The 16740-nt window shown below is 51.1% G+C and overlaps 1 protein-coding gene across 1 annotated transcript; it reads left to right on the forward strand.

Annotated features, from left to right (window-relative positions):
- Positions 1-1100: 1100 nt before the first annotated feature.
- On the forward strand, positions 1101-14970 carry BLK (BLK proto-oncogene, Src family tyrosine kinase; the record flags this gene model as incomplete). The annotated part of the gene is made up of 12 exons (XM_080925888.1): positions 1101-1205; positions 2423-2474; positions 3665-3758; positions 4549-4647; positions 5775-5878; positions 7336-7482; positions 7828-7980; positions 8671-8850; positions 9852-9928; positions 12438-12588; positions 14168-14299; positions 14765-14970. The coding sequence occupies 12 exons, from the start codon at positions 1101-1103 to the stop codon at positions 14968-14970; spliced, it is 1500 nt and encodes a 499-aa protein (XP_080782014.1).
- Between the last annotated feature and the right edge of the window lie 1770 nt (positions 14971-16740).

Genomic DNA, 16740 nt, shown 5'->3' on the forward strand with positions numbered 1-16740 from the left:
GGAGCTGGACTTCCTGTCAGAGTCTTTAAATATTCAAGTTCACTTGTAAGTGGACTTGTTTTCTCAGGAAGTTCAAATTTGGGGACTGCCTAGATGGAAAACAGGAGCATGGTCATCTGGACAGGTCCAGTAGAGCTCAAGTCCAAAGAAGGTTCTAGAAACTACTGCTCAGTGACTTATCATTGAGCCTGGGGGATGGGGAAGTCAATAAATGCTTGAGACCCGGCCACCTGGTGTCCGTCCAAGAACTATCCTTTCCCCAGGTCCTAAACGGCACTATTGCTAGGCAAATGGCTCAGACATTCCTTTAACGTTTCTTCTGCACAAAGGTATGCACTTATTATTGAAGTGCTCGTGGAATATAGGCAGTTAGACGAGAAAAAATGAAAGCCATATGAAGTCCTATCATCTGGAGTAAACAATATTAACATTCTAGAAATATCTTTTGGGGGATACTGCATTGTATTAACAGCCACACATACATAATTTTATTTTTTTAATTAAAAATTTTTTTCTTTACATCTTTGTTTTGTTGTTGTTTGTCTTTTTTAATCTGCACCCTTCCCCCATCAATAATCAAAATAAGTAAAGAAAACATGTGTTCATTTTGTTGTCTGGATGTGGGTCTTTCCCATGTCTGCTAAGATTCTTTACCAAAGAACAAACTTGACCATAGTGTCTGTCAGTTTGTCCTCTGCATAAAACATCTCATTTAACTCCAGCTTTAAAGCACCCTATTAGACATGCTCAAACAAAATCTCACCACTGACAGAGGATCCTGTGGGACCAGAGAAGAAGGAGAACTTGCCAGCGACATAGTGGTCCAAAAACCATAGTGGCAAAAACCTGGCATGGGGTCAGGATCCTGTCCCCGAGAACTGAGACCCATGCCAGGTGAAGTCCAGCTCCTAAACACAGTGATTCTCCCTCTCTGGGTCTCTGAGAAAAAGATGATGTCAGCTTAGCTCTTTCTGCCTCTTCTTTCACTCTCCAATATGGAAAGCTGGACTGTCACATATTTCTAACCAGAAGAGGGTTGGGTGCAGGGACCCAGAGTCTTGAGGTCTTTTGTCACTGTTTGCCATCTGCTTTCCTACAGCATGGGGCTGCTGAGCAGCAAGAGGCAGGTCAGCGAGAAAGGCAAGGGCTGGAGCCCCATAAAGGCCCGCACCCAGAGCAAGGATCCCCCACCCCTGCCACCCCTGGTAAGTGATTAGCCCCTTCCAGGACATAGCCTAAAGCACAAGGCACTTCCTGGACCTGCCCCTTTGGGCTCATGTGTCTAGATGACTGTTTCATTCCATTCTCTGCTTGGTCACAGATCTATTCGTTTGCGGTATTTGTAGTCGTGCCTGGACCCATTTCCTGCCTTGTCTATCACTGTGGGCATCACCAAGATCCTAACAGAGACCCGATAGCTGCAAAGACTGCAGGTTCCCTTTCCTAGATGAACCTTGTCTGGCCTTTCTTCTAGCTGTATCAAAGCATCTACAGCACTCTGCACACAATGAGATGTTTATTAAGTGAATGAATGAAGGAGAATATGGGCAAATTCAAACTTAGACAGGCCAACTTGTTTCTCCAAAGTGGCAGACTAACAGATGCCTAGAGCTCAACTTTCAAAAGCTGTGCGAAGCATCTGTACTTTAGGAAGATGACAAGTCCGTACTATTCCACTTGCTGGCGCTGCTCAGAGTTACCTCTCCTGAGCTCCTCCCGCAAGGCCTTTTCTTCATCCATTTAGCTCATGGTTCTAGCTTGGATGGCCATGTCACCGCAACAGGAGCTTAAGACAGCTGGTCTTGTATCTGCCTTCGCTACAGTAACAAAGTACTGCTAGACCCAGACAATATAGGAAGGAAGGTTATTTGGGCTTCAGTTCCAGGGGGACAACAGCCTGGGGTCCAGCACAGTGTCTGTGCGATTTGACCAGACTGATCTATGGCGGATATAGCTCAATATTTCATTGTTTTGCCACAAATCACAAGGGCCATTGCTATGATGAAAAACACTGTGTATGTGACCATCACTCTGCTAGACATGTCTTTGTGTCATGGCCTAGCCCCTGTGTGCAGGAGTCTACCCATGGGATAGACACCCTGTACATATTTATTGAGTTTTAGGGAAATACAATTTTAAAATATCTTTCTTTGCCAACAAATGCCTGTACAACTTCTTTAATGGTAGAGTTAGGATTTTAACCCAGGCTGCAGAAGTTGGGCATCTCCATATATGGTCAAGGCAAGGATGGCAGGTGGCCTGGGGTAGCAGTGGTTCTCTAAGGAGCTGATACAGTGTATACAGATGTATCTAATGTAGCCCTGTACGGCGGCTACTCCCCTCCCTCAGTGTAGGTACCTGTTCTCGGTGTCCTAGTCCTTTGCTGCAGACTGCTCACTAACTCAGTGTATTTCCGCCCAAGGTTGTCTTCAACCACCTTACCCCTCCACCTTTTAACCAGGACCCAGATGAAGGTAAGAACAGGGCATGGGGCATCGGGGAACCTCTCCAGGGACGCCGTGTGTTAGAAACAGAGCAGCTGAGGCCAGCCCTGGAGGGCTGGAAAGCAGTGGGGAACGCTGGGAACTTAAAAAGAGAACAAGGAAGGAGTTATGAGAGCATATCTGTCACCATCAGGGCCTGTCTTGGAGACTCTAGCTCCCCAACTCAAAGGACCATGAGACTGCTCTGTGCATCCCTCTTAGCACAAGGTCTGGTCCATGTGGAGGACGTCTTCTTGCCTCCATCTGTCCATGTTCAGTTTTCCCAGCCTTACCCAGCTAAGGATGCCATCTTTCCCGTCAGATAGGTGATCCCTCACTTTCTAGCAAGGGGTGTCCCATCTTTAGAACGGAGGCTCGAGGAAGGAAAATAACTGACTGCTTTTGGCACAAGGGTTTCAGGCTTAACACTGCGAGAGACTCCTGTCATTCACACTGAAGCTCCTCCCACCAAGGGAAGGTCCCGCCTCAGGCCATACCCACTCATCCATGAGACAACATGACAGTATTAGGTCATCTGTGAGCTACAAGTCTCCTAGAGATTCTGCCAGGTATTAGGGCACCCTGGTGCTAAACAGTGGTCATTTGAGATATGTCCAGCACGCTCCTGAGCTTTCTTCTGCCTCAGGACCACCTGTTTGACAACATTCCTCCAGGAGAGACTCAGAACCAAGAAGGCCAGGTGCTAAAAGCCAGAGGTGGCCCCTGGGAAGCTCTGGGTACCAATGCCATAGAAAGGGCAGGGCTAGAGTGGTCACATGACTTTTGGGACAGAGACTGGGAAAGGATGCTGAGGGGATGCTTCAGAGGCAAGTTGGATACAGGATCAACTATTGGCTCTTAGACTTGGGTCTACAGCCTTCCCGGGGCTGGCAATGGGTTCCTCCATGTAGCACTTCCCCTCCGCCATCAATCTTTGTCTAGGCCTTCAGTCTGAAAGGAAGATAAGCCAAGTAATGAAGACCACCCTACACCTAGAGTGGCCATGGGTCTGGTGTCACTTCCTGAGAATCCCCTCTTCACTGTTGAGAGGGTAGCCTCATGTGGCTTCCCTCTCACTAATGCTCTTAGGAGCTGGAAGATGGCTTACACCACACAGTCCCCCAGACCTCCACTTCTGTTGTGGACCCCAGTGGTAGCCAGCTTTTCCTTGTTCTTTCCAGAGGAGCGTTTTGTGGTGGCCCTGTTTGACTACGCTGCTGTGAATGACAGGGACCTACAGGTGCTAAAGGGAGAGAAGCTCCAGGTCTTGAAGAGGTAAATTTCTAACATCCTGTCCCTGGTCATCAAGGACCCCTCCATTGTCTACCTCCCTAGTTCACCATCCCTGGGGCACCCCTAAAGGGCCTTCTCCCTTGCCGTCCCCTCTCCTGGGTCCCAGGTTCTCTTAGGCTTGAGCCATTGCCCTTCCCCCCAAGTCTTTCCGGTAAGGTGGTTTCTACTTCTGGCTGATGTTAGAATCTAATGGGAATCCTTTGGATCCCACACAGCCACCCCACTTTGGCTTCCTCCCTGAGCTCTTTCTCAGAACACCCTCCAGCCTGCTTGTGTTCTCCCCTTCTTCCTTCCTCCACCCTTTGGGCCCACACCATGCAACTCCAAGGTCTGATTTCATTCTCAAAGGTCTGCAGTGGGTTTGAGTTGAACTCATCCGTGAGTCCCCTGGTTGTAGATGCTGATCAGCTTTTCCGTTCCTTGTCAGCACCCCTCCTTGGTTTGTTTTCTTAGCCCATTCCAACTCCTTCTGTGACTTTTGGACCTGCCCCATCCATTAAGACCGGCGGCTTAGTAAAGGGCATGGTCCTCAGGCCATGAGGCTATACAAACAAATCTACCCTTCCTCCTCTGCACCATGACCCCTTCTGCCTGTCACATGCTCATCCCAGGAGATGGGCCACTCCCTCGGCACTTCCTTATCACCAGGCTGTCTGTCTGTCTCCACATCACTGTCTCTTACCATACTGGAATCTGTTGCAGGGTTCTGGGTGCTGCCCAAAGCGTCTCGTGTGAGCCTCTGACACATTTCTGTCTCCCCTTCTTCCTCTAGCACTGGAGACTGGTGGTTGGCCAGGTCACTTGTCACAGGAAGAGAAGGCTATGTGCCCAGCAACTTTGTGGCTCCAGTAGAGACCCTGGAAGTAGAAAAGTAGGTGGATTGACTTGGTCAAGAGGTGTCAGGGTTGCTCTAGCCCTGGGTGTAGCAGGACCAGGAAGTGAGTTTAATAACGGCAGCTGGTAAGGGGCTGGGAATTGGAGACTCTGGTGAGTGATGCCAAGGGAGTCTGTCTTCCATCTGAAAGAAGAGCTACCAATTCCTGGCTTCTCGGGACGAGACTACCCCAGGTTTCTGGTCTCCCCCCCCCAGAATCCATAGCAAAAGCTCTGTGTCCTGCAACCACTCCCCACCCCTGCCTGAGGCAGGCTCAGTCCTCAGAGGGCTTCTTCAGTGTTCTTAACACCAGGAAGCTCCACCTGGGACATTCCCCTATTCCTCATATGGTGCAGAGGCATGACCATGCCCCACCTCACAGTGGTGACACTGCCTTCTTTCCTACCCTTCCCACACACCATGGGCCTTGGGGCTCCCCTCCCCCGGAACCATGTTGTATCAGTTATTTCTTTCATCACTCTTAAAGAAAATAGTTTAGGGAGGGATTCATTTTTTACCATGGTTTGAGAAAGTACAGTCCATCCTGCTGAGAAAGACACAGTAGAGTTCGTGATGGTAGGAAGGTACAGCTGGGTATCTCTCACAGCTCAGTGGACCAGGAAGCAACTAGAGCTCCAGCAGGGCAGCTGAGCTGGCTTGTCCCCTCAAGTGCCACTCCCATGGCCACCAATTTGACCTCCTATCTCGAAGGTTCCACGGCCCCAAACAGCACCACTAGCCAGAGACCACAGCTTTAAATACAAATCTGTACGGAGCATTTTATACCTGGCCACAACACCTGACGAAAAGCCCCATGCTAACGAGAGGTCACTCGGAAGGACCAGGGCCCAGAAAGCCCCTGGTGCTGCCATTATTCACTCAGACAGCAAGTAAATTGCAAACGCATGCCAAGGGCAGGTGGTAAATCAGGAACGATTTCGTAGACTAACACTAACAGAGTTACCTAACCCGCGTTCTTGCTTCGTTCGGGGAAATTGTGAGCCTAGAAGTTGATGGGATGGAATGGGGTTGCAGGGACTTAGGGGCCATCTAACTGAACATCTCAGGATCGTTTTAGGGGTGTCACTAACCCTGAGGCTCCTCCCACTCTTGCCGTTTTCCAGATGGTTCTTCAGGACCATCAGCCGGAAGGATGCTGAGAGGCAGTTGCTGGCTCCGATGAACAAGGCCGGCTCCTTTCTCATCAGAGAAAGTGAGAGCAATAAAGGTGGGTCCCGGAGCCTCGCTGTCCTTTCTGGGTGTACATAGTCCAGGAACCTCGCTGCCTCTTCACTGCGTTTGCATAGTCCTGGAAAGTCTCCACAGCGGCTCCGGTCCGGAGTGGCAGGAATACCCTTGTGGCTTCTTTCTTGTGTCCCTGCCTGGTAGCTGCTTTGAGGCTGTCCACGCCAGGTATTCTTCTGGCCCCAAGACTGATACTGCTGGGTAGCAGGGATGGTGGAAAGACCCTATGCTAGGTCACAAACTAGTGAAATGAGGCGGATCGGGGCTGAGAAAGGAAAGGTCAGTTCATCAGATCGCCGTCAGTTCCCCCAGCAGGTCACAGAAGGTAGGGAGTGTGTTGGGCAGGAGCGCAGCCTCTTGGTGCCCTTTAGCAAGTAGGTTGTGAGAGACAGATTAGCGAGGGAAGACACAAAAGGAGAGAAAAGTCTTGAGATGAGGACAGCTTTGACTGGAAAGGACCGGAAGCAATCAGCAACACAGTAGCAAGATCCTCATACGAAAGGTGTGCAGGCCTGACCCCTCGTGGCAGAGGGTGGGACTGCTCCTCAAAGATGTGTTCATGGAAAGGGTTGGGTGCGGCTCCCCCCCCCCCCCCCCCCCGTTTCCGTACTTCTAAGCCTACTGCTAACTCTTCTCCTAAACTCCATTTAATGGCTCCATTGCACAACTAATTTGAAAATGGGAGATTCTGTGGTAGCCACAGGGCTGGACAGAGGCATTTTATTAAGTCTCAAGAGAAGAAGCTTCTCAGCTGGAGAATCTTCTTGTGTACCTTGCCACCTGCTTCCTAGTCTATATAAAAATGTTGGAGCTGGAGAGATGGCTCAGCGGCTGAGAGCACTGGCTGCCCTTCCAGAGGTCCTGAGTTCAATTCTCAGAAACCACATGGTGGCTCACAACCATCTGGAATAGGATCTGACGCCTTCTTCAGGTGTGTCTGAAGACAATGACAGACAGTGTACTCATATACATATAAAATCTTTTTAAAAATGTCTGTACATTGAAAAAATGTCGACACAGACTGTAAGACACAGTGTGACTTTAGAAAGGCCTCTGGTGAAGGGCATCTGCACTGGAGGCCCTGATTCTCTGGGGGAGACCATCATCCCTCGAATCAAAGATATTCAAGCTCTAAGTCCTCTGGAGGCCTTTCGTTTCTCGGTATTCCAGGTTCCGCAGCACTGGACCCATATGTAGATGAGAAACGGTCCTGCCTGCTCCAGTATTCCTGAGTCCCTGGCAGTTTGGGGCAGGTCAGACAGCCAATGTGGGGGCGTTATGGAAGAGCAGAGATAGGACAAAAGGAAGGGGGATCTGTACTGAAATGAATGAGAACCAATACAGAATTTGAGAACCCTTCTTCACATCTTGCAAGCCCCAGCTGTAACCCTGGGTTTACCTTCCTGTGTCTTACTTCAAATGTGTCCATTAACCCTGCAGGTGCCTTTTCTCTGTCCGTGAAAGATGTCACCACCCAGGGAGAGATGGTGAAGCATTATAAGATCCGCTCGCTGGACAACGGAGGCTATTACATCTCCCCCCGGATCACCTTCCCGACCCTCCAAGCCCTGGTGCAGCACTATTCTAGTAAGAGGCGTTGGGGCAGGGGGATTCCCAGAGGGATCCCTGGGGTCTCTATCATATGACCCTAAACTGTATGAATCAATTAGGTGGGGGGGGGGGTGGAGGGTCCTCCAAACCAGACTTAAGGACTTGCCAGCTTTTTCAGCTTGATGATTTCAAGATGAGAGGCCTCATACTTGGCATGGGGCAAAGACCTGCAGACGTAGGGAGTGCAGATCCCAGACATCAAGTCCTGCCTGCCACACTAGGAGGGAGGAGACAGGGGACACAACTGAGGCACAGTGTGGTTCTTAAGACAAATCAGCTCTGGTGACCTCCAGGACCCTCTTTTTTTTCCCCCTGAAACAGATCAAGGGGATGGTTTGTGTCAGAAGTTGACTCTGCCCTGTGTGAATCCAGCCCCGAAGAACCTCTGGGCCCAAGACGAATGGGAAATCCCCAGGCACTCTCTCAAGTTGGTCCGGAAACTTGGGTCTGGGCAGTTTGGCGAAGTCTGGATGGGTGAGCGGTGGCATCCCACGTTCCCTCTCTCTACTCTCTGTTCTGAGCCTGAAGTAACCGGAGACAGGCAGTGCACCCCTTCCTGAGAGGCCCGTGGAGGGAGGAGGCAGAGATGTGTGTCTTTACAGATGCCCAGATGCCAAAGAACTCACATCACGACTTTGTCTTTCCTGTAGTGGAAGAGACTCGACTCCAACACTCCCAGTTTTTAAGCTACTTCCTCTCATTCTCCGCCAGATGATGTCTTTGTGGCTGACTTACATGTACTTGGCCATTTCACTAGGCCCTCTTAACTGCAGCTCTCTAGGCAGAACTGATCTCAAAAGTTCCATCCTGATGCCTCCTTGAGCCTCACACCCAGAACTGAGGCTCCTCTATCCAGAGCTACAGACCTTGTCCTCGCCAAGGCTCAACATCCCTGGGAAGAGCAAGCCCCGGCCATTGCCTTACAGACTTTAGTGGGTGTCACCCCACACCCCAGATTGCATGACCCCGAACACATCCTGGGGCTCCATTGTGGGGATTTCAGAGAGAAGCTGACATCTTACACAAGATAGGAACTCCCATCATCCCCCACAGGAACTGCGTGTTCCAGCTTGGACCTTGGGGCCAAATAGAGTAAAGCTTGAATCTGTGGTCAAGGGCTTTCTTTAACCTCTGAACAGCTCCTCTGCTCTCCCGCCCTTTCAGGTTATTACAAAAATAACATGAAGGTAGCCATCAAGACCCTGAAGGAGGGAACCATGTCCCCAGAGGCTTTCCTGGGTGAGGCCAACGTCATGAAAACCCTGCAGCACGAGAGGCTGGTCCGTCTCTATGCTGTGGTCACCAGAGAGCCCATCTACATTGTCACCGAGTACATGGCCAGAGGTGGGTTCCTCTCACCCTCTACAGGACAGGGCTTAGAAGGCAGAAACAAGGGTAGGACATGCTGCTGCGTTTACCTGGCCCAGGAGGCTACTATAGAGGATCTGTAAGCTTTGTCTTATGAGAGGAGAGACTGAGAATCGAGGTAGAACAGCTTTCAGAGAGCTGTGTTCTCAGCTCAGCGGGAGCTCAGCCTTCCAGAGCTACAGTTTTGCTTCTGGAGTGTGTTTTTCCACTCCCCAAGCAAACCCCGTGTTTCCAGAACCTCGTTTTTGCTTCTAGAGCACACACATCATGCCATGATGGGAAGTCTTGCAAACTAGAAGTATCTGTAGACTGGGCATCCAAAGGTAGATCTAATAATCTAAGTGATGGGAATTTTACAAGCCCGTGAGCATTTCACGGTGTGGGTGATAAGGGGAACAGGCCTGGGCAGCCTCTGCAGTGTCTTCACAGGGGGGAAGTTGGCCAGGGCTCAAACCTGGCTCAGCCTTCGACCCAAGGACCTCATCCCCAAAGGCCTTGGCATCACCTTTGCTCCTGGAGGTCGTCAGTGCTGACAAGCTGATTGTAATAATTGTTACCAAAAGGGGGAGCATCACCAGCTATTCTGGCTGCAATTTTCATGAGCCCCTCCCCACAGTGAGCTCCGTGGAAAAACCACACTTATTATTTGCCTTGCTCTCTCTTCGGGTGTTTTTCTTGTTAACGCTTGGTCCCCGGAGGAAGTCTGTCTAAGAGGGGACTAGACCAAAGAAGACACATGGAAATGTCATGCTGGAAAAGAGCACTAACCTTAGGCCCAGAGCTGGTCCACTCCAGCTCTGTTGAGCCAAGAGACCCTAGTTATGTGCCTGAATCTAACCGGGAACTAACTTTTGGAAGTCTGGGAGCTAGAGCTTCCCTGAAACACGAGGCTCCTCAGCCGTAGGCAGACCCCTCCCCAGACCAGGCCACAGAGCCTGGCTCTGGCCACTTTGCAGCTACTGTCTTTGTTTTCCTAGGATGCTTGCTGGATTTTCTGAAGACCGATGAAGGCAGCAGATTGTCCCTTCCAAGGCTGATTGACATGTCAGCCCAGGTTGGTGAGCTATGAAGCAGAGGAAACCTGGAGAGATGATACCCTGCTCTGTGCTTTGTGGCTATACTGGGTCCCCTGGTAGGAGGCTGTGCTGGTCAGTGGGCTGTGGGCCAGACTGTGAAGGACAGAAAGCCTGAAGTAGTGACCGCTAAATATATAAACCCCCAAAGGACAGATGAGAGGCTTAACTCACTGCTATCTTCTGCCCTGCTAGCAAGGAATGACAGGTAGCTGCTAAAGCTTTATCACCCTCCCTTGTCTCTTAGCCAGCAAGAAGAGGATGGAGATAAAGATCCCACCTTCTTTCCGATAGGGAAATGTCCCTCTCACCACCCTTACATTTGCTTTTGCATGTCTTCCCTACTACTCCACTTGCCTCAATGACCCACTTGGCTGCAGGGAGTCTGGGAAATGTAGTTCCAATTCTGGGCAGCCATGATTGGTTTGGGTAGTTCTATTAGGAAGGTAGTGATGTTGGACAGCTAGGGAATAGGCAAGAATTCTGTTTAGCAGGTAGGCAGGCATGCTTTGCTCTGACTTCCTTCTCAAATGCACCCATCCTGTCAGAAGACCCCTAAATCTTGGTACAGCCCTGGAACTGGCCTAGGCTGAGTCATGAGCCACACAAAGTACAAGATATAAAACTTTCTAGGGACACACCCTACACACACACACACACACACACACACACACACACTTCTACCATCAGGAATTTTAAAAGCCAGGCCTCAGCTGTCCTGGACCAATTGACCTTTGGTTCCCTCTGAGTCTATTCATGTGTAGACCTCTCCAGCTTCTGCTAGGAGTGCTCAGAATCAAGATGGGGCAGTATTTTTCTCCCCGGGGGTTTTTGGCTGAGGGTTCTAACTGGCAGGAAGACACATCTGGTGGCTCTGAGTGTGACTGTTGAAACTGGAACTCTCAGCAAGAAAGCTGTGGTCTGTGGCCAGCCTGTGAGACACAGTCAACACACAGAGAGCTGTAAAGGGGAACCTTCCCTCCCACACTTTAACCCACTTGCCCACTTTAACTTCCGACCCCATCCCACATTATCTGCAGCTGCTATCAGCCCAGGAACTGAGGTCACAGTGTCTTTTTCCACCAAGGCAGCAGAGAGCTATAGGTGCAGCTGTTAGGATGGATGCAGAAACTTAACGCTGGCCACTGGCGTTGAGGCAGGCACTGGATGGACAGAAGCCATCTGCGGCCACAGGAATGGTGCTCCTGTTTAGTGCCCTGCCATAACTTCTGTGCAGACTGCTTTGGACACTTCCCATCTGCAGATTTCCAGCCAGTGCCCAGGACCGGTCCTTGTCAGAGGTCGTGTCTACCAAGGCTTTTCTGTACAAGTCGGGTGTCATTGGCTCTGTTCTTGTGCCGTTTGCTGCTCATCAATAGATGAACAAGCCTCATTAGTGCCCTTGGGTACGACATACCAGGCAGAAGAACTATATAGAGCCCTGGATCCTCTTTCCTCTGTAGCATCTTTTCCACACACATCTTTGCCCCTGTCTTCTATGTTCGGGTAGGATTATTTTTCTTTCTAAAGCTGATCATCATTAGCTCACAATGTGAGCCTAGCCAGGGCTGCCGAGACCAAAGCCGTTGTTCATCTCTGGCTTTGCAGCCCTCACAGCCCCGTACTAGCAAAAATATATTGACTGGGTGGTTTCACAAGGGAGTAAATGAGGAGACTCATGCATAAAGCGGGGCCTGTGGAAACAGATGCAGGGCCGGGGCTGGCGTGTGGCTCGGTAAGAGAGGGGTGAATAGTGTATTTACCTAAGTTTCTGGGCAAGTAGGAGCCAATCAGCAGCTGGCATCCTGCAGGAGCAGATGAAGTCACCCTTTCCATCCATCAGCAAGTGACTAAAGACTTAATGGCCTGGAACAGGTACTTGAGATAGACAAGGCTCCTCTTCAGTGACAGTTTCTGCTCCTCTGGTCCACTCTTGCTCACCTGGAGCAGATGGAAGGTCAGACCTCAGCTATAGTTAGCTTATTCAACATTGGCCCTAACTCTGTGTCCTAGAGCTGTCTTCTTATGTTCCAGGTCATAACCACAACCTCTCAGGGAAGTAACCCATCCCATTGGACATTAGTGATTCCGAGGCATGGTTGGCTCCTGTGAGGGAGGTGTCCACTGAGGGAGTAGTCCTGTCGTTCTGTGCTACGTCCCTACACCCTGTTCATCATTTCTTCTCCTGTCTCATGGAGACTGTCCATAGCCCCAGCTTTCTTTGCTATACCTAACCCGTAGAACCTTGAAGACAATTGTCTGAAAAGAGAGGACAGGGATGGGGTATCAGCCTAGCTGTTTGATGATAGCTTCTCGGCTGGCCTGAGTCTGGGTTGGTCTCATGGGAATAGGTGGCTACCTTCTCCCCAACCTCACCCCACCTCACTCAGCCCTGTTTCTTCTCACAGGTAGGAGGTGTGAGGCTGGCTTTACTTACGGGCTGGTGGGCTCCATCCTTGCTTCCCTTCACCATGTGGACTGTCCCCTCAGGTTGCAGAAGGGATGGCTTACATAGAGCGCATGAATTCCATCCACCGTGACCTGCGGGCAGCCAACATCCTGGTATCAGAGACCTTGTGCTGCAAAATCGCTGACTTTGGCTTGGCCAGGATCGTCGACAGTGAATACACTGCTCAAGAGGGTGAGCATGCACACACACACACACACACACACACACACACACACACACAAAAGCCTTTGAACTTCTCAACTCCCTGGAGCACCCCTTGAATGTCTCCTTGCATTTGGAGATGACTAGGGAGACCCATGGACCTGGTGTTTGGCCCTTACCCAGCCAGCTCAGCACTTCCTTTCCCTAGATGGGAGGTGGGGTGGCAGAGAAGCTCCTCAGTCCCCGTGGGAGTCTTCATTCAGAGTGGAATGACCAGCTTGGAATGGCCAGCTATCACCTCCCCATCCTGGGAACTCCATTGCACAGAAATCTAGCGAGGGGACGGAGGACAAGCCCTGCCCGTCCTTCCCCTTGCTTCACCTGTTGATCTCCAGACCAAGTTGAGAAACTATTTTCCCCCACTCAGTTCCTAACAACCTCCCGTGGAAGGAAGATGTTACGGAGCTCGCTTCGGAAAACTTGGCTCTAAGACATGAGCATCCAGCCTTTGCACCCGAAGGGTTACCATACAGTGCCTGACTCTGTTACAGAGTGAGGGAAATTGACTTTGCAGGAAAGTTGACTTTATCTGGTGCATGGATCAAGCAGGCAGTATCGGTTAAATGCATTCATCAGTGGAGTCAGGAGGAGAGTCACAGTTTGGGGACTGATATCCCCCCAGGGGACTTCCAGCTGGCTCCTGGGGCAGTGAAACCATCTGGGGGAGGTGGCCAGTGCCAGCTCAGCCTGAGGTCCGCTCTCAGGACCAATCAAGGCTGCAGCCATCAGGATCTGAACTGACAGTGGGCCCTGCTATCCTTCCACACAGTGGCCCGCAGGGTGTCTGGGTGTGAGGTTTGCCTTTGGCAGGAAAGCACTGACTGAGTGTGGAGCAGTCAAACATGGCTGACCCACACCAGGGCCCCTGCCAGTGGACAAGGCTGAGAGAAACAGGAAAGGACGTGTCTATCCCAGATGAACGTGCACAGGCTTGGGGACATAGCACAGTCAGCAGAGTGCCTCCCTGGCCAAGGCCCATGGCTTCTTACCCAGCAGAGCATAAATGGGGCATGCTGGTGCGTGGCTGTGATCCCAGCACTCTGGAAGGCGGTGGCTTAGGAGTTCAAGGTTACCCCTGGCTACTATCAAGTTTGAGGCCAGCCTGGGATACACAAGACCCTGTCTCCAAAAAATGAAAAGCAAATAAGACTATAAGCCAGATGGAAACATGTATGAGTGACCCTGGCTTTGTGGTTGGTTTTGTTTTTGCTCTTAACGTTTTGTTAGTTTTTTTAAAGATAGGTTTCTCTACATAGCCCTTGCTTTCCTTGCATTCCCTCTGTAGACCAGGCGGGTCTCGAACTCAGAGATCCAACTGCCCCTGCCTCCTAAGTGCTAGGATTAAAGGTGTGCACCATCACCTCCAGGGGCATTGAGACTGTTTAAGAACTAGGTTAGTAACACGCGACTGTGTCTTCCTATATCCTTGTGAATGCAGTGTACACATCCTGCAAGATCCCCAGTGGGGACAGGCAGATCGGGGCTGGGGCTGATGTGGTTTGGGCGTGGAAGGCTAGCTGTCCCTGGAGCTGCTTCACTTTCCTGACAGGGGCCAAGTTCCCCATCAAGTGGACTGCCCCGGAGGCCATCCACTTCGGGGTGTTTACCATCAAGGCTGATGTGTGGTCCTTCGGAGTCTTGCTGATGGAGATCATCACATATGGGCGTGTTCCCTACCCAGGTAGGCGCAGTCCCTGTACTTCCCACCGTCCTTCTGGGACATCCTGATGGTGAGTCCCCAGGCTCACTGTCTGTGGCCATGTCACACTAGTGAGAGGAGAGTTCTGTCACAGGGACTGAAGTCCAGACCTGCGCGAATGCACACGTGCAAGAGGGAGGGGAAGGGGGAGGGGGAGGAAGGGGTGGGGTGGGGTGGGGAGGAGAGAGAGTTTATAGTGGAATTAGATGGCATCGGAGCCAGGCATAATGGTTCAAGCTTGTGATTCCAGCACTTGGGAGGCTGAGATAGATCTGTCTGGAAAACCAAAGGAGTACTCCGATCCGGACCCCTATGTGACCTGCCAGGGTTACACTGGCACGCCAGAGCCCCACTCTCTCCCTTCTACTGTGGGTCTACTGCCCCGCCCCGCCCTCACTCCCGGAGGAGCACCACCTGCCCTGAAGCTCCCTGTCCGCTCTCCGGCAGGAATGAGCAACCCTGAGGTCATCCGGAGCCTGGAGCACGGTTACCGAATGCCACGCCCAGAGACGTGTCCACCGGAGTTGTACCATGACGTCATCACTGAGTGCTGGCGAGGCCGGCCGGAGGAGCGGCCTACCTTTGAGTTCCTGCAGTCAGTACTGGAGGACTTCTACACAGCCACGGAAGTTCAATATGAGCTGCAGCCCTAGCAACAAACAGGCTCTTCAGGGCTCCCTGCCTGAGCCTCCTGCTGGACTCTGACTTTGGGTTTAAATGTTCACATTTAGCTGTTCTTCCAGACCAGGTAGGCTGCAGAGTCACGGTGGAATGGCGTGCTTGCTTCTCACATGAGGGAGACAGGAGACACAGGTTGCTTCCTGCTGGGACATGGATTCTCAAGGGACAGCCTTGGTCCACCTTCACTGGCTGTGTGCCTTTGGGCAAGTTACTTAGCTGTTCTGTGCCTTCTATTTCCCAAATGTAAGACAAGGAAGGACTGTGTTAGGACGTACCTCCAGTTGTGTTCAGACCAGGATGATGCCAAGAGCAGTGTTGCCGGTTAACAATGGACAGTGTGTAAGACTGTCACAACCTAGAGGGCAGCTGGGTGCGGGCGAGCAGAGAGCTCCCATTTCCTTCACTTTGAAAACCTCAACGGCAAGTACCTCCCTGTCTGCTGCTCCAGGTAGCCCTGGCCCTGTGTCACCCCTTCCCCATCCCCACACACTTTGGGACTTTTCCATAATAAAGTTTTACCTTTTCCCAGGTCTTTATTGGTGACATGAGCAGATGGTGGAGGAGTACCTTGTCCCCCACCTCCCACCCCTCAGCAAAGGACCCTGAGCGTGACTGACACTATCCTTCCTGGCCAGCAGGTGGCGATCTCACCCCACAAACTCTGTGTCTGGGACTCCAAGGAAGCCCCTTGAGTTTCAAGTTTCTCTAGAACATGGACAGAAAGCATGAGATGGGGTGGTGATCTCACGTGTGTGACTCTCTCACATGCTTTTCTGTCTCCCATCCATCCTGTTTTGTTTATACAGGCTGAGGGCGGTTATGTTTATAGAAAAGGTCCAGTTTCCTTCAACCCTCAACCCTTTTAGATGCCAACACTTTGCAATAGTGAGCCCACTTGCTCCTCCAGAGGGACTGGGATTGACACACTTCACACTTGGGTTCACACCCTACATTCCGTGCTCCACCAAAGCATAATAGCATAGGTCCACCAAACCAAATTATACAGAATAGTCTTGCTGGCCTCAGAATCGTCCGGTATCTCCCCTCATGCTGAGGTTTCAGTCACCCACGTTCATGTTTGGCATTTTACATGAGCTCTGGGGATTCAAACTCAGGTCCTCATGTGTTCAGGGCAAGCACATGCACCCCCCCTCCCCAGCCATGTCCTCAGCCTGTGGCTATGTATTTAAACATCCCCAGCGGGCACTGATGACGTCCCAGGACCAAGATTTTGGCAGCTGAGCTGAGTGAACTACTGAGAAACATTATTTCCCAGGAATTTTGGCTCCATGTGAACTCCCCAAGACTTTCCCCAGCTCTGCTGTAGAGGTCACATCAAAGGATGGCTTACTCTCTGCAAAGCAGAGGGCCAGGAAGAGTTCTCTCCACAAGGGGGCGCACTCTGCCCGCACTGAATGAATGAAGGTTCCCCGGTGTGTTCTGGTTCACAAATTTATTCCGGACAAAGAACCTTCCATATCCCATCAGAAGGTCACGTAGGAGAGTGGGGGAGGGATATGTAAAGAAAAAGAGGGAAGCAGTTTCTCCAGTTTGGAAATGGGCACACAGCAGGTATGTCTTGTTCTGAGCCTTTGTCTCAAAGTGATAAAGTGACCGAGAGACAGTGCAGGAAGCAGCCCAGGGAACAAGGAGACACAGACCTCCCACAGGATCACTGGCATAGCCCACAACAAAGTTGGGTCTGAGTTGAACATCATTAAAGAAAGCTTGACCCCCCCCCA

This window comes from Micromys minutus (assembly GCF_963924665.1).
Source record: "Micromys minutus genome assembly, chromosome: 12".
Taxonomy (NCBI): domain Eukaryota; kingdom Metazoa; phylum Chordata; class Mammalia; order Rodentia; family Muridae; genus Micromys; species Micromys minutus.